The sequence below is a fragment of the Oryctolagus cuniculus genome, chromosome 12 (assembly GCF_964237555.1).
Source record: "Oryctolagus cuniculus chromosome 12, mOryCun1.1, whole genome shotgun sequence".
Classification (NCBI taxonomy): domain Eukaryota; kingdom Metazoa; phylum Chordata; class Mammalia; order Lagomorpha; family Leporidae; genus Oryctolagus; species Oryctolagus cuniculus.
In genome coordinates, this window is record NC_091443.1 from 100,765,107 (window position 1) to 100,788,997 (window position 23,891).

The 23,891-nt window shown below is 45.4% G+C and overlaps 1 protein-coding gene across 1 annotated transcript in view; it reads right to left on the reverse strand.

Annotated features, from left to right (window-relative positions):
* The window catches only part of IQGAP1 (IQ motif containing GTPase activating protein 1), a 110,633-nt gene that overhangs the window by 53,354 nt on the left and 33,388 nt on the right, over positions 1-23,891 (reverse strand). Inside the window, exons 3-10 of the mRNA XM_008275315.4 lie at positions 18,420-18,576; positions 16,292-16,369; positions 11,365-11,441; positions 7,554-7,621; positions 6,418-6,531; positions 5,584-5,762; positions 4,213-4,297; positions 315-478 (exon numbers count right to left, since the gene is read on the reverse strand). Of these exons, the coding sequence (XP_008273537.2) occupies positions 315-478; positions 4,213-4,297; positions 5,584-5,762; positions 6,418-6,531; positions 7,554-7,621; positions 11,365-11,441; positions 16,292-16,369; positions 18,420-18,576 (922 nt within the window). The remainder of the gene's footprint in view (positions 1-314; positions 479-4,212; positions 4,298-5,583; positions 5,763-6,417; positions 6,532-7,553; positions 7,622-11,364; positions 11,442-16,291; positions 16,370-18,419; positions 18,577-23,891) is intronic.

Consider the following 23,891-nt stretch of genomic DNA (forward strand, 5'->3'; position numbering starts at 1 on the left):
AGTGGAAATTCCTGAAGCAGGAATGTAAAAAAGCCTCGGGTTTTCTGTCCCCAGCGGTGTTTAGTTGGGGAGCGGGTGGGAAGGGGTGGTTAGATGGAGAGGTGGGTTCTGTTTATCTTAAAAGCAGACCCTTGGCTCTAAAAGTAAAGGCACAAAAGATGATATGCATTTTACCTGAGGACGCTGACGGGGGAGGAAGAAACCTACTGTGTTTAGGAGAAAAAGGCAAAGCAAAGGACATCGATGTCTGCTGACGACAGCACGGGGCCCCGGTGGAGGTAGCGAGTCTCGCAGGCAGCCCCGCGCGCGCTCACCTGTCTCTTCTGCTGCCTGTCGCCCAGGAGCTGCTTGAAGTACCAGTCGCTGTTCTGCTGCTGCAGGCCGCGCAGACCCAGAGCCGGCGACTGCAGAGCCCTGAACAGGGCCAGCGCGTTCTCCTGCTCCAAAGCCAGGTCGACATTTGCTAATGCAGAAAATGCTGAGGAGGACAAAGGGCAGCAGCTTAGCAAAAACTCTAAGATGACAGCCCCGTGGATCTTTGACTCCCCAGTCCAGCTCCAGATTCGGGACCCGTAACCCAGCCTTCCTTCTGAGTCTCAGGAGCAAGGCTATGGGGATGGAAGCCACTTCCAAGCACCGAGTCCAGGGATCCCGGGCAGGGTGTGCATCAGACTTCATACAGACTCCTGGGCCCCACCGCAGCCCAGCTGAACAGCTTCCAGATGTGGGGAGCGGGCACCAGTATGGGTAGTGATTCAAAGGCCACCATCCAGACCAATATGATGCCTAAAGTTCCCTCCAAAATGCCAATGAGAGGCTGTCCAGATTACGTTTACCACTAGACAAGAGAAGATGCCAACTTACTAAATCCTTGGACAGTTCTGTTTAAAAAAAAAAAAAAAAACTTTCTAACTCTCCCACCCCAGAGTTCACATCAAATGCATCTAAGCCCCTCCAGGGCCAGCACGCTGCTCAGTACCAGCCTTCGTTCCTCAACCGTCTCCTACACAGCACCACCTGGAACCCAGTCAGCACCCTGACATCTCGTGGACACACTCTGTCCAGAGTGGCCCCACCTGTGCAGACTGGAAGGCACAGTCTGTCCCTCTCAAATATTCTCTCCTTCTAGTCATGGAACCTCTTTAATAAAACACCTGACACTGAAAACCCAGATGTCCCTTCACCTGAAAATTATAGATATCTTCCCCATAGGGTGATTATGAAGTTGAAATCATATACCTGATTTGTTGACTGTAAAATAATAAATGTTAGGTTGAAAGTCAGAATAAAGTAAATTCTGAGTTCAGAAATGATAGCTACTGCAGAAATCATAATTACTTTATTATTTTCAGGTTCCTTATTTTATAAAAAGAAAATCCAATCCAGGATGATTTTTATTACCAAAGAAGAAAAAATAAATAAAACTTTAAAAAAAAATCAAAATATCTAGGGCAGCATTTTCTAGTTTTAAACATTTCCATTAGTAAAAAAGAAAATTAATATAAGCTGTGAGGAAGAAAAACAATACAGCTCAAGGACAATAAAGGCACAAATTAATGCAAAATAGGAGGTAGGTGCGGGGTGGGGGGACGAGCACCTGTAGAACTAGTAAATAAAACCGAGGAGAGAGAGGCAGAGGCTTAGGAACTGCTTTGGACTTGTCATCTCTCTGCGGGCTCCTCAGACGTGGCTTCTCCCAAATGCCTGGGAACTGCCCGCTCCCTGTGCCGGGGCTGGGGTGCAGGGCGGCCTCTTACGGCACAGGTGCAGTCCCCCACCCCTTCAGCCATATGCACTGAGGACCTGCTCCGCCCAGCAACTAGGGCAGTGAACAAAACGCTGCTGTCCCCATCCCCAGGGAGCCTTCAAGGTGGTGGGGGACAGAAAACAAAATCAGTGTGGGCAACAACCAGACTGCCCCCGGGTAGGCCCTGCACAGTCTCAGGCTGTGTCTCTGAAAGAACCAGTCAAGTGTGTGTTTCCTAGAATCAAAAACGTGCTGATTAAATAAATGTGCAAACAAGAAAACGAACATTTACTAAGACTTATATTGCAAACATGGATAGAATATGTAAGTGCTTCCTCCCACTAAAACGTTATCGAACTCTACTTAACAAAAAATAAATAAAACCTTTTCCATTTTTAACTCTTTGGAGAGCAGCTTTCTTCGGGGGCAGTATTATTGCCTGTTGCTGGTTCTCGTGCCCTCAGCAAAGAATTTTATCAAGAATTACATTTAAAATAAGAAAGCCCCTGTATCTTTCTAGCACACAACTTTCCCTTGCCTCACACTTTCTCACAATTAGGAAAAGACCGTCCCTTTGCAGGGAGTTCTGCCTTATCCTCACCCTCTTCTCCATCTCAAGAATCCCAGTGAAGACTCGTGTACAGGGAAAACCTCCCGACACCACCAGCAGGAACCACCCTCTCTTCCTTTCATCCATGACTGCCCCTCACACACGTGGTACCTCGTTCTAGTGAATCTGAAACGATTCACTTGCTTAGCTACCTTCCCTACGACACTGAAGGTGTTTGAGGGAGTGGCCATTGCTTCTCTGACAACATGAGAACCACAAGAGAGCATGTTAAGAACACACACATACAGCTATTTCCTAGTACGTTTATAACTGACTCTCACGGCAAGGTAAAGCTATAAAGGTTATGAAATCCCAAATAATACAACAGAAAAAAAGTCCCTTAGTTTAGAACAGTGTTGGATGTGCTCTGTGCACAGGACCCATGCTGGACATTCTTCTCCACAGATAACAAAGCACGGGGACGTCGGTGTACGCCTGCAGGCTCAAGGCCTCACGCCGGCCCGGCACAAGGGGTCACCCAGCTTGAACGGAAGCACTGCACTGTTCAAACAGTCGCCATCCTAAGTGGGCTGGAGGTAACAACACACAGACTCCGGGTCAGGATGTAGAGTTCTGCGCCACACGGAGCTGGTGAAATCTTACAACTCTCTCCAGTCGTCAGACACTGAGAGATCAGGACCTCCAAGTGAATAACAAGGACACTGATTTCTGTTACCATTATCTTGAGCAAAACAAGATGAAGCCTAGCCTCAGGGGTTAAAATTAAACCTTTTGGTTCTTTGGGTGAGTCTAACTCTATGCCAGGAATTGTGAGGGTTTCAAAAGAAATAAACCACTTCTTTAAGGAGTTTATAAAGACATTGGAAAGGCAATACACAATTAAGTCCAGAATTGAATGGTTTTGCCTATAAACACTGTAGTACAGCTTAAAGACAAGGACAGCATTGTGAACCGAGATAGGCACCAAGGTGAGAACTGGGCTGACCTCGAATGAGGGGTGGTTTGGATCAGGTAAGAGATGAGGCAGGCAGGCCTTTCAGTGGGGACACAGCATGATGAACAGAGCATTCCTACTGAGTACTGGCTGAGTACTTACTAAACACAGGCAATTCACACATGTCATCACCTACCGCCTACCCCCCACTCTGACGTAGGGGCTCAATGTCACACAGTTGTTGACAGGACAGGAGCAGCAAGCCCAGGTCTACGCTACTTCCGAGCCAGACTCTTCCTGAGTCATGAAATGCACAGGAAGACATGGGGGACGGCTGGGTAAAGGAACTCCTGGAGAGCTGTGTGCATGACATAGTGCACAAAGAACCCCACCGGGCCAGGGACGTGGCAAGCAATAAAGGAGCCCACGTGGATTTGATGGCAGAGTGACAGAAAGAAAACGACACATTTGGAAGATTCACTTCTCATTGGTAAGCATGCTCATGTCAGAATTAACATTAAAACCCTCATTCTGTTTAAATACACAGTTCCAGGCTCCCGCTTACAAATGACAATAGAAGTTGCCTTTGAGTGGTAAGTGATTAACTTTTTTTGTGAATTTCTGGAGAGCCTGTATTTTTCTTTCAAAAGAAAATTGAAAATATAATGCTACTTTAAAAACAGGAAAATAAGCTTTTTATAAAAAAAAATGTATTACACACAGGGGAAAAAGCTGTAGCCAAACAGACCTGGAGAGAGGCCACTGCAGACGCAAGCGAGGGGGCAGTCCCAGGACACTGATGACAGAGCCAGAGGCACAGAACTCACAGACAGTAATAGGCAACAGTTCCCAAGCAAGTGCACCAACGTCTGAAGTAAACAAATGGCATCGCAAGTCCCAGACCAGGTCAACACGTTCTTCATGGTGTCCCCTGGGTGCCCACCTCAGGAACATACTTACTGTTAACTTTGTTTATATTGCCTTGAATCTCAGCTTGGGTGAGCAGCTCTTCATAAACGTCTCTTTCTCGCTCAGAGTTTTCTGTCTGAGGATGAGTGAAAATTATAGTTAGAGGCTGGCATTGTGGCGTAGCAGGTTAAGCTGCCACCTGTGATGCCAGCGTCCCTGCGGGCACTGGTGCGAGTCCCAGCTGCTCCTCCTCTGATCCAGCTCCCTGCCAATGCACCTGGGAATGCACCAGCAGATGGCCCAAGTGCTTGGGCCCCTGCACGCATGTGGAGACCAGGAAGAGATTCCCAGCTCCAGCTCTTGTGGCTGTGTGGGGAATGAACCAGCAGGTGGAAGACCTCTGTCTCCTTCTCTGCAACTCTGCCTTTCAAATAAAAAATAAATCCTTTAAAAGAATTTTTTAAAGTGTAACTAAATTAGCTCACACCTCTGAGAAAACCACATAAACCCACTTATGCTTTTCCCCAACCACAAGAGAACTTAAAGCAAGCCCTGGATGAACCCTGCCATGCTCACTTACAAGGCAGTAGGGCTCAGGGCCCTCGCCCTTGCAGTAGACCAGGCAGGAGTGGCACATACCCACTACCCAACTTAGAGCCTCCCATTAGCAATGCAGCCCACATCTGCTTGCCTGCAGTCCAATTTAGCACCTGCTTTAGGGGGCAAATAAGATAAGAGATACAAAGACTATTCTGAGGGCCAGCATTGTGGCACAGCAGGTGAAGCCACCGCTAGTCTCCCAAAGCAGAACAGTGTAAGTCCCAGCTGCTCAGCTTCAGATCCAGCTTCCTGCCAATGCATCTGAGAAAGCAGCAGGAAGGTCTCCCAAACAGGAGGCAAGGGCCCAAGTACTTGAGCCGTCTTCTGTTGCCTTCCTAGGAACATTAGCAGGGAGCTGGATCAGAAGCAGAGCAGCCAGGACTCGAACCAGCCCCCTGAGATGGACTGGCATTGACGCAAGTGCAGCTTAACTTTCTGCAACACAACACCAGCCCTGGACCGCAATTGTTAATGGTCACGTTCCAGAAGTTTATTTGCACAAAATCCAAGATGTAAAGGTCAAAATGGAATCTAACAACTATACGCCATGTAATTCCATGTACATGGGGTATTCCTAAAAAAATACCTACAACAGCAACCTGGTCAGTAGTTGCCTGGGGTCAGGGGTGGAGGGTGTATAGGTGACATTTTGGAATGGTGGTTAAATGACCATGCTTATTTGTCAAAACTCATCAAATAGTAAAGTGGGTAACTTTGCCATATGTAAATTCTCCCTTAATAAAACTGGCTTTTTACATGGGAATCACATCAAATAATGAAAGCATCTAAATCAGATAGAAAGAACAGATTTTCCACTTTTACCCTGTTTTTAGCATTTGTCATTTTGTCCTGCTTGGCCTGGTAGAGTATATCCTGGTAAGTGGAAGCCAAGGGCTCTTCAAGGTTTACAAGCATGGCATTGGGGTTTTTCAAAGCTGCAAACGTGTCAGCTGGAACTCTACGGTCAATAGCTTCATTAATGGCAATAACAGCAGCATGCACTAAAAAAAAAGAAAAAGAAAATGTATCAGAGCACAGAACACAGACCATGTAAAGGATACACACTACACACAAACGTGGCGCTGCACTGCAACCCTCATTCCAGACTGGGGCTGGCGGAACGGCTCCCTGGTCCCAGTGAGCTGAGTTTCTCCTTGTGATGCTCAAGGCTGCAGCTCTGCCTGCAACCTGTGCTGGGGACCTCACAGGGAAGGTCGACCTGAGAGCTTTGCAAGGAGCATCCCTATGGAGAGGTTCTCCTGCAGTTACCAAATACCACAAAAACACTCAAAAAGGCACTGAAATGTCGGTCTTACTTTCAAAATGCTTTCATTTTAACCCATTATGTCCCATCATCCTATATACAAGACACCTATGAAGACTTAAATTAGGCAATAAACATACCACTTACAGCAGCTTTGAAATAAATAGCATGCTCTTGAAATACTTGCAGAATTGAAAACGTGGGACTTAAGGGGTTAATCAAATATCACTTATTTCCAAATAATAATAACATAGAAGATAACAGCATTTAAAATGGTATCTATGTGCTTAAACTTGCCAGCAAAGCATATAAATGTTCAAGATCACCACTATGGCATTTATTTTTGGGAATGGTAGCAACAACCCCATCTGAGCCCACAGATGTCGTCTTACATGCCGCTTCATCCACTGAGAGTTCGTTGGCCAGGATGCCCCCAATCTTGCTGAAGGCAGGCATCTGGATCCCGTACTTCTCCAGCTCGATCTTCATGTTGTTGATTTCTTCTTCTACAGGAGAGAATTAACACCCAGCCAAGCCAGTTAAACACCATTCCACAACTTAGAAAAGGAAAAAGATTCCTCAACTACACAACAGGATGAAATGGCGTCCACGCCTAGGGTTGCTACAAGGACTTACGAGATACTAAGCGGGAAGAACCTGATATATCAAGTGCACTCAATAGACATTAACTATTATTGTTGCTGTTATTATCAAGGGCATCGAAAACAACTCTAAAGTGAGAAGGCCCTACAGGAAACAGTTTTCCAAAACTGCTCCTTATGGCATTTCCTGTCATGAACTTATGCACACAGCAGCTTGAGAGGGAGTTCAACAGCAAGTGAATCACAAACTGGTCGGTTATCTCAGTCTGTACAATCCAGATTGCTAGCTGCTACTCAACAATTTGGATTCTGAGGCAGAATGCCAAATGATAAAGAAAATGGCATGTAAGCTTTGGCCCTGGCCCCGAGCCTGGTGAACAACTTCCCTGGAAGGAAAGACGCCACCGATAAAGCTTTGCTACCATTTTTCACCTTCAGGCCTACAAAGTAATCAGCAGTTTGAAAGATCTCGTCTCTCTTACCCCTAACCAACACTACCCCACGGCCCCTTCCTCCATGTCTCTTCAAGTACCTGACTGCAAATGCACACAGAAACACCCACCCAAAGAAGTTTAAATAGTAAAATTGCTGGATTAGCATCCTCATATCACCTTACTCCCCACTCTCCCCCTTGCTTTGCCCACAACAGGTGCCTGCCACAGGGAAAAGAGAAAGATATTATTTCCAATTTACCTAAAAGAAAACAAACATAAAAAGAAAATCGCACCCGCATTGTCAGAGAACAGAACCCAAAATTCCAAGTTCAATGTCTTTTCCACCACACCAGAAACAAGTTATTAATATCTCTTTCATCGTTGTTGCTAGAGTATTTCCTTAAGCCCTAGTATTTCAACTGGTACAACTGACCCTCCAGGCTATTTCCACGTAAATTAAGCATTTCTCCTGCCACTTGAGTAACCCCTTACCTGTGAAGTCAACCTTTCCATATAGGTCTTGAATCTGAGGGGCCAGGCCGAGCTTGAACAGGTATAAGCTGGAAGACACAGACAGGAAGGTGAGCTGCCCCGCTCCACCCAGGTGCTGCCTTTATGGTCAGACAGCAAGCCTTACCGAACTGAATCACTGATGGACAAATTTAACCCAGATAACTTAAGGTTTTACAAACGAAACAAGTAAGCAAGCAAACAAAAACCTAATAGATTCAAAGCTCCATGAAGGCAGGGACAAGAAAGGTCTCACTAACCAATGTCTCCCCAGAGCCTAGTACATACTAAACTGTTTTCATAGAGGGATGTCTGAGCCACAGGCAGGCTGAGTGGCTTTTAAGGCCCTGGCATATCAAAGTCGATGGATGAGAAGAGAACTTCAGCAGGGCACTTTACTTAGCACGAGTAAGACACTGACAGCTTAGTAATGAGGGAAACATTTTTTTAAAAAAGAAACAAATTGGGGCTGGCACTGTGACGTATGCATAAAACCACCACCTGCAGTGCCGGCATCTATCCATATGGGTGCCAGTTCAAATCCTAGCTGCTCCACTTTCAATCTAGCTCTCTGCTGTGGCCTGGGAAAGCAGTGGAGGATGGTCCAAGTCCTTGGGCCCCTGCATGCACGTGGGAGACCAGGAGGAAGCTCCTGGCTCCTGGGTCGGCCTGGCTCAGCTCCAGCCATAGCAGCCATTTGGGGAGTAAATCAGTGGATGGAAGACCTCTCTCTCTCTCTCTCTCTCTCTCTGGCTCTGCCTCTCTAACTCTGCCTTTCAAATAAATAAATGAATCTTAATAAATAAACAAATCATAGAAGCTTAATAGAGTGGTCTACAGGTTTTGCAAATAATCTATAAACCTCAGTATCATCTAAATACAAACATGTATCATGCATATTACATTCATAGAACTGGTCAGAATTTAAACTGTATATAATAAACTCAAATGTACAATCTAAAACAAAACAAAAAAAGCACATCAAGAGTGCTTGAAACTCATGAGAAGTTGTAATCCGGACAGCTAACTGCTTTCTCACAGAAGCACAAGCATGCACTGCATGCACACAAGTAAGTGCCTATTTCAGTGTGCAACCCTCAGTATGGAACTGCTAACAGTTCCCCCTCAGAAGATGTGAATCTATTCCAAAGTTTTCCAACACAGAGTAATAACTTTCTAGACATACAACATGTCTCCTTATATATTTTTCCTACTACTATGCTCCATCCACCTGCATTCTAAATGACCAAGAATGCTTTTCTTCAGGAATTTTCCTCTTTAATTTCCATTTTGAAATAGGAAAGTGGTTGTCAAACTTGAAGAAAGTTCAGGAACAAGATCTCACAGCCCCAACCCAAGAAGAGTGAGTTAATGTTTAATGCCTCTCAGTGGTAATTAAAGGTGCTACAACGATATCGCTGGCTTCTATAAAAAGTAGAGGAGAGGGTAAGATGTGGGCATGATCCTTCCTTAATCCTTTTTAATTATTAGGTAGTTATCAGGAATATTTCAATGCAATACTGGAGCTATGAATAGAATCATAATGGCCACTTAGATCCTCTTACACAGAATCAAAAGTACTTACCCCCAAGTCTGAAACTTAACAAGTCCTAACCATAAATACCACTTTCCAATCTTCGCTCCTGTCTCCCATGCCTGCTCTTGTAAGTAGACTGTTAGTGCCTACAACGAGCCAGCCTGAAATCTAACATATTTTTATTCTCTTTTTTCCTATTTAAACTGTATATTGTAACAACGGGGAGAAGGAAGCTGTGTTAATCTATTTGGATTACAATTGTCTTGCTGCGTGAGTGTAACCTGGAAGTAAGTCCCTATGCAAATCTCAAAGTGATTAATAAAGACTCTCAAGCTTGGCAGTTGATTAAGGAAACAGAATCTAGTACAGGGCCACAGTCCCTTATCCGAATTCTTTGGGCCAGGTCTACAGAGCATTCACAAAACACACCGGTAAGCTCTGTGGCAGCATCCATACTTCCATACATCCATACATCCATAATTTTCTGCAGAAACACACAAATAATCATATAACTAAATAAAGAATCTAAATAACCTCAATTAATTCTTACCAGGTTCTGTCAACAAATGGATTTACATCCAACTTAAACTCAATTTCAGAGATTTTTAGGCTTTTCTTAATTTAGGATAAGAAATTAGAAATTAGTTCTTAGACTAACAAAACATAGGAAGTACACAGATCCTTTCAGAATAATGGAGAGCCAGGATCTTATCTGAGAGCAGAATGTTATCTACAAAAGCAATTCGGTCTGACTGAAGTACAGCCACTACAGCTGGAATAATGCCAGCTAGGACGGTAGGAAAGAAAAGGGAAAAGCAGAGAGGGAACGCGCAGGGAGATGAAGCTTCCGTCACTGCTGATGCCAGCAAGGAACCCGTCTCAAACACAGCTTCGTCTACGGTTGAAGAACAGGCTCTGAGCTGTTATAAACATTTCCCACATAGCACCAAACGGTGCCAACTCGCCCTTCAGGAGAGACACCGTGAAAGAAACCATGAATCTCCAACTAGAACACACTGCTCTGTGCATACACAAACTGCATATTCAGGAGGATGGGAAACAACAGGGGGCTTCCTCCCTTGTGGTTCTGAGCTGTCATTAGAAAGGCACAGTTAATTCTTCATCTCTGTTTTACAGAGAACTTGAGGAGCTGGGGCACAGGTTACACTGCAGAGTAGCAGCTACAGAATTAGCAGAGAAAAATACCCTTGGCACCCGGAGAGTTCAGATACAAGTTGTGAGTAAAGGCTTTGCACGGTTATCAACACACACAAACCTCACATAACACCAAGCCAATCACAACACTCAGAATTGACCGGCTTTGGGCTCAGACACATGCATCTGAAGTCGCTACATGCATTCTTGGTGTATTTCATACTAATTCTAGTAAAACCAAGGATCTAGCACATGTTTAATCAAAAAATTGGAGATAACAGGCTTCTTATAAATACATATGCATGCAATATCATTTATTAAGCACATGTACAGGATGCTATATAAAAAGAGCAGCCCAAAGAAATCTCATATTCATGTCCTTCTTACTTCTGCCATCTTCTCTATGACCATCAGGTAAGTCTGCTGAAATACGATGCACTGTTCTGTTCCTACAGGACACTACCACAGTGTGATCCTACGCCACTTCCTGCAGTGTGCTGTACTCCTACAGCATACTCATTCCCGCAGCACACTCCTATACGCTGCTCCCATGCCGCACTATGACGCTGTACTACAAGCTTCTCCTCCCAGCCTACCCCATGTCACCTCTTCAGACAGATCACCTTTCCTTCCCAAGTTAGTAACTTGTTGATTCTAAGAGCCAGGGATCCAAAACTAAGTCACTTTCCAAATTTACTATGCAATTAAGAAAAATATGTTCTTTAGTTCTGACTACCATATTTGTGTTGGTATAAAAATTGTTTAATGAGTGAATAAGCAGCTTAATAATGGTGAAGATTAAATAAGAGAGACTGCCCCCACGGGAAACGCATCATTCACAAACACTCGATCAATAATGAAACATTACACCATGTTTTTAGAACAAAATTATCCACTATTGTGGGAATAAATATATCCTTTCTTCCCTCGTCCCTAGAAAAACACAGCTGTTTCTCAATATTTTGTTAGGATAATAGCATTCTACCCTTTTGAAAATCCAAGTTAATGGAAAACCATTTTCATTCTTATACCATGAGCAAAAAGCTACATCATTGCGATGCTATTTCTAAATTGCCTATTTTACCATGAAAATCTCATTACCTGAGTGCATGGATACAGTAGATACATCTCGGCATGTTCTTTCGATCATAGATATCTGTAGTTTCCGGGTAAAAGATCTAGGGAGAAAAGAAGCAGTAAGGTATCCATCTACTGGATTCATCTGATCATTCACCAATAATACGAAAAAATCAAGGGAGGATTAGAAAACACTGTCAGCTTCAGCAAGTGACTTCCTTAGGCTGGAGAGGTACTTCATCTTAAGTACTACAAGGAATAAGATGCTACAATACAGAATGAAGAACACTACTTGGAAATATCCTACTTGGTCAACCCACTGAATCTCCATTAGGTAGGTGAAAGTGATATGACTTACGACACACCCAGACGCAGGCAAATGAAATCCAAGTGCCAGTCCAATTTAAATCACTGGCAAGTATATAAGGCTCTAAAGGACCATAACCTTCCTATACGCTATGCCTAAACTGAGGAATAACAATAAACTCTAAGTGCCTTAGTTTGTGCAAACTGTTCCAATGGAAAAACTATAAAATATTCAAATGTGCTCTAGAGCTTAGAGGAAGTGGGAAGAAGTCGTTAGAATAGAGGATGTACAGAGAATGTGGGAGATGGGTACTTTTTCTAGGTGGTACTGACCACCGTCAGTTACATGTGTTTAACTAAGGTTACTCCAACAAACCATACGCCACCTGAAGGCAGGGAATAGGTCTGTATATTGCTTACTGTATTATCTTCAGGGTCAAGCTAGGTCCATGGAAGCAGCTTGATATTTGATGAATGAGGTAAGACATAAATAGAGTAGGTGTAGACTCAGAACAGCCTTGAATTTCAAGACCTATTCTCACAATGATGTGACACCATTCAACTCAGTCTCTAACTTAGGGAAATAAGGGGTAACAGTGGCTGGGAGAAACCAAAGACTGAATAAGGAGGTGATCAAAAGAATGTATGTGAGCAATAAAGGCCAGACTAAGAATAGGCCAAAATCCTACACTACAGAAACAAGTGAATAGGGATAGCTACAGACAAAAGAAATACCGAGAACAAAACAGGATGGGGTGGGTCTTGGGGTGTAGCAGGTTCAGCCGCCACCTGGGATGCCTGGATCCCAAATCAGAGTGTCGGTTCAAGTCCTCACTGCTCTGCTTCCAATCCAGTTTCCTACTAATGCACCTGGGAAGGCAGCAGATGATGGCCCAAGTACTTGGGTTCCTGCCACCTATGTGGGAGACCATGATGGAGTTCCTGGCTCCTTGTTTCAGCCTGGCCCAGCACTGGTTGTTACAGGCATTTTGGGGAGTGAACCAGTGAATAAAAGATATCTCTCTCTCTTTCTTTCTCTCTCTCTCTCTCCCCCCCCCCTTTCAAATCAATCAATACATAAAATCTTTAAAAAAAAAAAAAAAAAGGAGTAGGACCATCATTACGGCTAAGCCACCACTTCTGACACTGGTGTCCCATGTTGGAGCACCAGTTTTGAGTCCCACAAGTTTCATTTCTGATCCAATTTCTTGTTAATGTCCCTGGGAAAGCAGCAGATGATTGCCCAAATACCTGGGCCCCTGCCACCCATCTGGGAGACCTGGATGGAGTTCTTGGCTTCTGGCTTTAGCCTGGCCCAGCCCACACTAACGGTCATTTGGGGAGTGAAGCAGAGGAAAGAAGGTATCTCTCATTCTCTCTGTTGCTCTGCCTTTCAAATAAGTAAATAAATCTTTTTTTAAAAAAAGTATTATCTTAGTTTTGGAGCTAAGGATAAAAACAGAGCTTTGTTTGTGTCTGGAGACACAACACAGAATATATTAGCTAACGAAGAGACGAACTGAAGAGGCAGGCTGGGAGGCTGTTTTAACAGTGGATGGCTAACAAATGAGAAGCCTTCAGGAACAACAGGATTTAGAAGTCCAAAGTACCTACAAGGTTTTGAGACCGGAAGACTGTGAAAATGACAACACAGTACTCTTTATTACAGAGGACAGGAAGTTCACTTGGGGAAAAGGCTGGTTTGGTTTGAGACATGAAAAAATTCTAGGTGACAGGAAGCTATCCAAGGGGAAACGCCCAATAGCCTACTGAAGCTCCTGTGTTTGTCTTATAGCAAAGACTTGCAGAATAACCGAGACCACGAGAATGGGAGAAAGTAGCTAAAACAAGGATTGCAAGGAAGGTAAACTAAAAAGTACAGAAAACTGCTAGTTAGGCAGATCACCAAAAATTTTTTTTAAATCAAAATAAAATATTTCAAGGAGAGGGTGGCTGGCAGTACCACTTATAGCAAGGTATCACTAAGAATAAGAACCAAAACCTTATTGTATTACGTTTTCTACAACTAGCCTGTAGGCACCATATAGAGATTAGGGAAGACGTCCAATGGAGCCCACATCAATATCTATATTTAAAGGGAGTGATGGATATAAAATAGGCTGAGTATCTTTCTCCTTAGTTCATATTGCTCAGGGGTCTTCTGGACCTGAATCGTGTGAGGGGGACATTTCAAGGCTGATGGACAGACCGTCACACTGTCCCTGCACGCCTGCAGGGATTCTACAGCTACTGAGATGTGGGCCAGGATTACATACTACTGTTAGTAAAAAAAAAAAAAAAAAAAGTAATAAAATAATGTCATTAAAAAGACATTTTGTAGTAACAGTCTTCTAGCAATAGCAAATATTAACAAAGCTCTTAGTACCACTCGGAAGGGGTTAAATCATCATTGCACACTGGCAATAAACTATATAAAAACAGGAACAAGAAGTTACAGGTACACAGACAAGCCAAGAAGCTGTAAGAACTGAACGGTCTGCACTTCCTGACATTAGTGGGACCTAATTCTCAAACATACCAGAGGCAAGGAAGAGAACGTCAGCACTCTGCTCTGAAAAAAAGAGGACAAAAGCTTATCTGCCACGAAGACTCAGCTCCAGATCTAACTCCACGGACACGCCTGTTACAATGAACGCAGAACTGCACTAAATACCAAATTTTCATTTCCCAGTGACTTAAGCCACGATTTGATATTCTGCACCTCATTTTTTCTAAAACTTCCTTTAGTTACAAGAATTTGGACTCTACAGGAAAGTATAAAATAGGAAAAAAAAAATCACTCTCTAATCTCATCACACAGAAATGAAAGCCCTATCTCCTTACAGAGTTTTCCTAAGAATACCCACTTTATTTTTACACAGAAGTAGTGACTTCAGCCAGAACACTAACTCTTATAACCTTCAGTGGATTCTCTGCCAATGAATATGCCAAAGACAGCGTCCTCTGTCTACCCGGGTTGATATTCTCTGTAATGGCACTAGTATTTAGCTGACTTGAACACAAGCAATACTCCTTGTAGTTTACTATCAAGTTGTTCTATCCTAAGCAATTCTGAAAAATCCTTATATAAACATCTTTTTTGGGTTTGTCTGCCCATTTTGAGGGGATTCCTAGAAGCAGGGACAGCGTTGTGGCATAGCAGGTAAAGCCGCCGCCTGTGACACCAGCATCCCATATGAGCACCAGTTTCAGTCCAATCCAGCTCTCTGCTAAAGCTTGGGAACACAGTGGAAGATGGCCCGAGTGCTTGGGCCCCTGCACCCACATGGGAGACCCAGATGGAGTTCTTGACTCCTGGCTTTGGCCTGGCCCAGCTCCAGCCATTGCAGCCTTCTGGGGAATGAACCAGAGGATGGAAGATCTCTCCCTCTGTGTCTCTCCCTCTCTTTAGAAACTTCTCTTTTAGCCGGCGCCGCAGCTCACTAGGCTAATCCTCCGCCTTGCGGCGCCGGCACACCAGGTTCTAGTCCCGGTCGGGGCATTGGATTCCGTCTCGGTTGCCCCTCTTCCAGGCCAGCTCTCTGCTGTGGCCCGGGAGTGCAGTGGAGGATGGCCCAAGTCCTTGGGCCCTGCACCCCATGGGAGACCAGGAGAAGCACCTGGCTCCTGCCGTCGGATCAGCGCGGTGCGCTGGCCACAGCGCGCCGGCCGCGGCGGCCATTGGAGGGTGAACCAATGGCAAAGGAAGACCTTTCTCTCTGTCTCTCTTTCACTGTCCACTCTGCCTGTCAAAAAAAACCTTGAATTTCAAAATAAATAAATAAATATTAAAAAAAAAAAGAAACTTCGACTTTCAAATAAATAAAATAAATTAGAGAGAGAGAGAGAAAGGGAAAGGGCGAGTGAAGACAACACCCACTCATCTAAGAGTGACAAAGCAGCAAGGCCTTTATGGATTCCAGGCAGGCCTGGGCGACCGGGTGTGGCTGCGAGCAGTTCTCAGTAAGCTCCTGAGGACGCCCACGCCTGTACCGAAGCCTCTACCATCACCAAGCACAGGTGGGGAGGGAAACACCACCCTATCACTCTACCACCTGAAACACAGAACGACCTTTCCCACTCCCTACGGGTGTCACTACTCTGAAGCTGAGGACGACATTTCTAAAATATTTCCTAAAGTCTAATTTTAAAGTAACAACGTAGTGACTAAATTAAAATCACTGAATTGTAGACTTTAAAAGTTGTGAATCTCAGTGTATATGAATTATTTCCTTAAAAAATTCTGTAGTATAAGTCTACTTTTTGAGGTAGAGAAAGTAAATATCATCATAGGGTATTTCTCTAGGAGGAGGTGAAAGAAACACGAAAGAAAAACTATTTCCTAAATCAAACAGAAGAAACAGACTGTAAGTATTAGAAAGAAAGAAAGAAAGAAAGAAAGAAAGAAAGAAAGAAAGAAAGAAAGAGAGAAAGAGAGAAAGAGAGAAAGAGAGAAAGAGAGAAAGAGAGAAAGAGAGAAAGAGAGAAAGAGAGAAAGAGAGAAAGAGAGAGAGAGAGAGAGAGAGAGAGAGAGAGGCAGGCAGGCAGTCAGCCAGTCACCAAAGACAGAATGATTTTACAGAACGAGAACGGTTTGGCCAGGACAGTCAGACGCAGCCAGCGCTGTGGGTATCAGGGAAGTTACCTTAGGCAACCCAATCTCATCCATGGCGTTCAGCCACTGGATCACGTTATCAGTGTGTCTGAAGTGCAGACCAGTGGCCTAGGGAAAGAAAAGACCATGAGGCACGGTTGGCTATGTTGAAGCAAATACCAAAGATTCTCCTTGCAAAAGTTCCCATGTGAGACCTCCAGGTCGCTCTACCCATCCCAACACCAACAAGTCAGCTCCTCTCACTCGTTTTCCACCTAGAGAATACTGCTGTGTGCAGTGAGCCAGCCTGGACGTGGCCTTCAGGGCTATCGGGGATTCGGGCCCCAGGCTGGCCGTCTCCAGGTGACACTCCTGGCTGTAGCACCTGCTTTCCATGACTGTGGTAGATTAAATGACATAATACACATAAAGCCCGGTGAGGTGCCTGTACAGCCGGAAACTACTCCGCAGGCTTTCATACTACATGGAGAAGATCCCCCTCTAAACCTCTATGCCTGCTGCTTGCTCCTAGGAAGGGCAGCGAGGCAGAACGTCCTTCCCAGTGTTGCTGCCGCCTGGCCTCTCCTTTCCCTTCTCACTACACTGCCTGCAACACAAGAGCTGCCATCAGAACAACTGCTTATTTAAAACTCAACATACAGGTTTTTGCTTTTTGATTGAGAAAACTTCTGTTTAGGATGTTAATTTTGGCTGAAGACTTACATCTTCCCTGTTTTCCCTTGAATTTAAACATAAAGCGTAAAAATCTCTTTTGCCGGCGCCGCGGCTCACTAGGCTAATCTTCCGCCTTGCAGCACCGGCACACTGGGTTCTAGTCCCGGTTGGGGCGCTGGATTCCGTCCCGGTTGCCCCTCTTCCAGGACAGCTCTCTGCTGTGGCCAGGGAGTGCAGTGGAGGATGGCCTAAGTGCTTGGGCCCTACACCCCATGGGAGACCAGGAGAAGCACCTGGTTCCTGCCGTCGGATCAGCGCGGTGCACTGGCCGCAGCGCGCCTGCCGTAGCGCCCCTGCCGTGGCAGCCATTGGAGGGTGAACCAACGGCAAAGGAAGACCTTTCTCTCTGTCTCTCTCTCTCACTGTCCACTCTGCTTGTCCAAAAAAAAAAAAAAAAAAAAATCTCTAAATCTCTTTTGAGACTGCAACCCTAGCTCACCCTGAGTTCTGGCCCCATCGCACACTCATCCCCTCTCTCACGTCTGCTCTGGGTTATGCAGCCCTGCACAATCTTCTGTTCTCATCCTGTGCCAACCGCGAGCGCCCTCCAGGAGACATGCAGACAACAGGACACAGGCCTCACCCTGGTCCACATCCTGACTCACCTCAGCAGTCTGCTTTCTCTGGGCACTGGGCCACAGGAATCAAACTCCTTCACCTGACTCTCAAACTGGATCACGTTTCCATTTTACCTTAAACTCCAACATCATGGGGTGGTATTTTTTTTTCCTCAAGCTGCTATTGCTTTCAATTTGCTAACAAATCTCAATGCTTAGGTAAAATCAGATTTACAGGGGGCCGGCACTGTGGCACAGTCGGTAAAGCTACCACCTGCAGTGCCGGCATCTATCCATATGGGCCCCAGTTCGAGACCCAGCTCCACTTCCAATCAGGGTCTCTGCTGTGGCCTGGGAAAGCAGTGGAAGATGGCCCACGTTCTAGGGCCCCTGCACCAGTGTGGGAGACCCGAAAGAAGCTCCTGGCTCCTGGCTTTGGATAGGCCCAGCTCTGGCCATTGCAGCCATTTGGGGAGTAAACCAGCAAACAGAAGATCTCTCTCTCTGCCTCTGCCTCTCTCTAACTCTGCCTATCAAATAAATAAATAAATATTTTTTTAAAAATCAGATTTACAGTAATAATTCCTCTAATCAATCCCTCTACTTTCTAAGAATGAAAAAGTTCATATAGAACCATGAAAACAACTAGATACACACAACTGTAAGAGTTCGACCAGAAACACAGTTAAAATTCTTCTACTGCTGTATTTTGCTGTTGCAGCGCAAGTATTTTCTTCATTCTATCAGGCATTTTTAAAGGCTATACCATTTTGCTGTAACAAAACACACCTCCACCTGTCTCTCAAGAACTCTCATAAGGAATAAAATACATGGAGCTTTTCTCCCCAGTTTACAGAAACCTGAGCACCAAGCAAGGAAGGACTCACCTTGTATCTGGTCTGCTCTCGATCGTAGATTTTTTTCAGGGACACCACTTTGGGAGAGAAGAAATTCCCCAGCTTGGCAAGGTACACGCCATTCCTCAGCCCCTCCTCCAGCTCTGTGGTGGGTGGCAGATCTTCCCCCAGGCACGCCTCCATCCACCTGCACGCAAGGAGAGGGCACGGAAAAGAGGCAGGAGGTCAGCACGGCTCCCTGGAGGCCTGGAGCTTCCTTTCCAGTCTCCCTGGAGCTGAAGCTGAGCACAGCAACAGGCAGCTCCACACAGAACCGTGCCCTGGCCCAGGCCCATCTCAGAGGCAGGGAACTCAGGAAAATTCCTGAGCACAAACATCACCTTCTCGCCCCTGCTCTCCTGGGCTGCACGATAGGGCCAGCTGGCTCCCCCGGCCCGGACTGCCCTGGGAGCCTCAGACCTTCCGTTCCTGCTCACGAGGAAAAACCATTTGTAACTGAAGCCACCATCTCAACTGCCCAAAAGCTTGAATTTGTTGCTGACCCTCTTTTCAGTTTCAGAACTCAAAATCCACAGGGAACGTCTAGGTTCAGGTTCTCAGCTTGCTTCAAGCTGCCTAAACAGTCAGTTCTCTCAAGTACCAAAAGACACTCCCAGGAAAAGAGTAAGTAGTGAATTCTTCAGTGTTTATTCTGAGGCATGGAAGAGGTCGTAACAAGGAAAGGAAAAGAAAACCGTACTCCACCCGCCTCCCCGCACGATCCCACCCCTCACCAGATTACAGGGAAGCCCACGATAAAACAAAGGAAGCTTCAGTTTCTATCCGCGGAGACGGAGGTAACGAACAATCACTCATGGCAGTGGTTTTTAGCCACTTTTTTATTTAAGATTTATTTATTTATTTGAAAGAGTTACACAGAGAGAGAAGGAGAGGTAGAGGTAGAGGTAGAGAGAGAGAGAGAGATAGGTCTTCCATCTGCTGGTTCACTCCCCAGCTGGCCAGTTGAAACTGGGCCAATCCAAAGCCAGGAGCCAGGAGCTTCTTCCAGGTCTCCCACAAGGTGCAGGGGCCTAAGGACTTGGGCCATCTTTACTGCTTTCCCAGGCCATAGCAGAGAGCTGGATTGGGAGAGAAGCAGCCGGGACTTGAACCGGCCCCCATATGGGATGCTGGCACCACAGGCGGTGGCTTTACCCACTATGCCACAGCACCGGCCCTGGCCACTTCTAAGACAGGGACTCGAACAGCTTAGGGAAACCACAGACCCTTCCCAGAAAAATGTTCACATCCTTAGACTTTACATTTTGCCTTAATTTCAGGGGCTTCATTTATTTTATAAACCCCAGATTAAGAACCTCTAATTTTTCCCCTCTTTTTACTTACTTAGAAAAACAGAGAGACAGACACAGCTCTCATCTACCGGTTCACTCCCCAAATGCCCATAACAGCCGGGGCTGGGCCAGACTCAAGCTGGGAGCCTAGAACTCCACCCAGGTCTCCCACATGGGTGGCAGGGACCAATTATTGAGGCTATCACCTGTTGTCTCCCAGAGTATACATCAGCAGGAAGATAGAACTGGGATCAGAGCCAGAAGTCAAACCCACATACTCTGATACAGATAGAGGGATCCCAAGTGGCATCTTAATGGCTGTGCCAAATGCCCTCCCCAAGAACTCCTAATTTAAAATTATTCCACTCATATTTTACAAAATTGATACTGTCCTCACATTTCAAACCACACCGGGGAACAAAATTCCCAAAACATTACATGTTGTCTGGTTTGTTTTACCAAAATGATAAATCTTTGAAACGTCAAATGAAAAAGTTCAAGATATGGCAGACTGCGGTAAAAACTAGATTTTAACTGTCACATGGAAACGAAACATTCAGGATGTTTACTGATGCACAGACTTTTGTTAAAGGCACATAAAACTAGAGGAAATATTTGAATATGCATATAAACAATCTCCATGAAAATTTCTTTTCTTTTTTTTTTTTTTTTTTTACAGGTAGAGTTATAGACAGTGAGAGAGAGAAAGGTCTTCCTTCCACTGGTTCACTCCCCAAATGGCCGCTACGGCCGGCACTGCGCTGATCCAAAGCCAGGAGCTGGGTGCTTCTTCCTGGTCTCCCATGCAGGTGCAGGGGCCCAAGCACCTGGGCCATCCTCCACTGCTCTCCCGGACTACAGCAGAGAGCTGGACTGGAAGAGGAGCAACCGGGACTAGAACCCAGCACTCATATGGGATGCCAGCGCTGCAGGCGGAGGATTAACCAAGTGAGCCATGGTGCCAGCCCTGAATATGCATATACACAATCTCCATGAAAATTTCTAAGAAAAAACATGAACATATCAGAAGAAATCTAAGTCAAATATCAGGTAAATGTATTTATAATCTCATTTTTGTTTTTATTTACTGCTTATAGTAATAAAATTGCTAGAAAATAAATCAGCATAAATATATCATCATTTTATAATTCATAATAAAATGTCTTGTTCCGGAAGCAGGTATTCAGCCTGCTGGTTAAGATGCCCATCTCCTGTCAAGGTGTCTGGGTTTCATTCCCAGCTCTGGCTCCTGACTGCAGCTTACTGTCTGTGAGGACCCTGGGAAGCAGCTGTGATGGCTCAATAATTGGGTACCTACCACCCCATGGGAGACCAGGATTGTGTTCTTGGTCCCTGGTTCTATCACCTGCTTAGCTCCAGCCATTGCAGGCATTAGAATCCAGGCTGCTCTGCTTCTGACCCAGCTCCCTGCTAACACACCTGAGAAATCAGCAGCAGATGGCTGCTTAGGCCTCTGCCACCCACAGGGCAGACCCCAAGGGAGCTCCTGGCTCGTGACTTCAGCCTGACATGGCCCTGGCACTTGCGGCCATTTGGGGAGTAAACTAGCAGATGGGAAAAATCTCTTTCTCTCTGTGCCCTCTGTCACTCTGCCTTTCAAATAAATAGCCTAAATCTAAAACAAAAAACAAGGGGAGCAGCCGGTGATGGCTCAAGGACTTGGGTCCCTGCCACCCACATGGGAGACCCAGATGGAGCTCCTGGCTCCTGGCTTCAGCCTGGCCCCGCCCTGGCTGTTGTGAGTATTTGGGAAGTTTAGGGAATCAACCAGTGGATGGGAGATCTCTCTCTCCCTCCCTCTCAAGTTAAAATTTCTTTTTCTTAAATAAGGAAAACAACAATTTTCCTACTTCTTTCAAGTTCTATAGAATAGTCCATCATCATTTTCAAATCTATTCTATCTCTAAAGTAAGCTCTATACGGACACACAGTAGGTACTGCTTCAAAAAGGCAGGATGGATCTATCAACAGACCAGAGAATTTTCTGTTCCCCACACCCAATGACAATAAGGTTCTCCATTGGTTTTCCTCCCTCAAATGGCGAGAAACGAATGGGTTTTCCAGAAGAGTCGCCATAGTAACTAAAGTAGATGCCCATTCACAACAGCTACAACATCAGAACTACACCCCTGGCAGAGCCTCAAGACCAGAAGGGCGATGCGGGGGAGACTCAGTGGCTGGTGTGGAAACAGCTGCCTTCCAAAGACTTGACTGCCGGGAGGAGAGGGGTAACATCATTCTGGCACACAGCTGCTGGCAACCCCAGTCTTCGGGGTCACAACCCAACGTGGGTTCCCATTAGCAGGGACAAACCCAACAACTACAGCCTCAGCCAAAAGTAGCTCAGTAGCAACTAATGGTTCAAAGAAAATTTATTTTCTTCTCAAAATGAGGTGCGCACACAGGAAGACTATACATAAAAGGGCAGGAGGTACTTTTGCCTTGCATCAGAGCCAGGTCCCAGGAGTACGTAGGGCCTCCTCTGCTCCAAGGTTACTAGATCAAAATCTTTGCCTTGCCTAGCGCCAATGCTATAAGACAGTCCCCATTAAAGGCTAAAGCAGGATGCAATTCTTTGCCTATCACACAAGGGTCAGGTCACAGAAAGGAAAACCAACTGTGATTTGGTGAAGGGGATAAGCAGAGGGAGAGCTAGCATAAATAGACTGCAGTCACCAAAGTGTTTCTGAACAACTGCCCTGGGGCGGGCTTATGGTGCTACATGGGATGCCTGCAACCCATATCAGAGCACCTGGTCAAGTCCCAGCTCTGCTTCTAATCCCAGCTTCCAGCTAATGTGTACCCCGGCAGGCAACAGACGACGGCTCACGTAGTTGGGTCTTGGCCACCCAAGTGGGAAATCAGGATTGAATTCTGCATTCCTGGCTCCTGGCCTGGTCCTGGCCTGGCTGTTGTGGGCATTTGGGGAGTGAACCAGCAGTTGGAAGCACTCTGTCACCTTGACAACCCGACTCCTGCCTTTCAAATAAATAAAAATAACTTTTAAAAAGCTGCTCAAAACCTAACTGCCCCTGATTTGAGAACCTGCTGCTCTGCTTCTGATCCAGCTCCCTGCTAATGGTCTGGGAAAGCAGTGGAAGAAGGCCCAAGTGCTTGGGTCCCTGCACCCATAGAGGAGACCTGGAAGAAACTCCCAGCTCCTAGCTTTGAACCAGTCCAGTTCTGGCCATTGGGGCCATTTGGTGAGTGAACTACTGCATAGAAGATCTTTCTCTGTCTCTTTTTTCTCTCTCTCTGTAACTCTGCCTTTCAAATACATCTTTTTTTCTTTTTTTTTTTTTTTAAGATGTATTTGAAAGGCAGAGTTACACAGAGAGGAGAGGCAGAGAGAGAGAGAGGTCTTCCATTCAATGGTTCACTTCCCAGTTGGCTGCAAGAGCCAGAGCTGTGCCAGTCCAAAGCCAGGAGCCAGGAGCTTCTTCTAGGTCTCCCACCCGGGTGCAGGGGCCCAAGGACTTGGGCCATCCTCTACTGCTTTCCCAGGCCATAGCAGAGAGCTGGATCGGAAGTGGAGCAGCCGGGTCTCGAACTGGCGTCCATATGGGATGCTGGCGCTTCAGGCCAGGGCGTTATAAACCCGCTGCACCACAGCACCAGCCCCTCAAATAAACAAATCTTAAAAAAAAAAAAAAAAAAAAAAAAAAAAAAAAAAAAAGAGAGAGAGAGAGAAAACTAACTGCCCTCCAAGTGACCAGTTGACCACACGTGCAGCTCCTCCTCCAGTCCAGGCTGTTTCACAGGGGACAATCACCAGGTTTGTTAAGAGTTAGTTAGATCAGGATTGAACTGCTGTGGAAAAGTCAGGTGCCACATGACTGTAATTTCTACTGCTGGCAGAAGTTTGGATTCCACTCCAATTCCAAGAAGATAACAAACCCTCCTTTCAGTCTTCCACAGCCCACAAGAGACTCCCCCTCAGCCAGTCAATCAAAGGGCCAGGAACCTAATGCACTTTGAAGGCAAATATGTTTTTTATTTTTGTTTTAATATAATACATGCCCATTGAAGAAAATTACTGAACATTTCAAAATTTTATAAATATTTCCATGTTTTTATATCACTCTGAAGACTTTAAATTACATAAAAATTCTACTAAGTGATTAACCATTCACCCATTTGGATATTTATG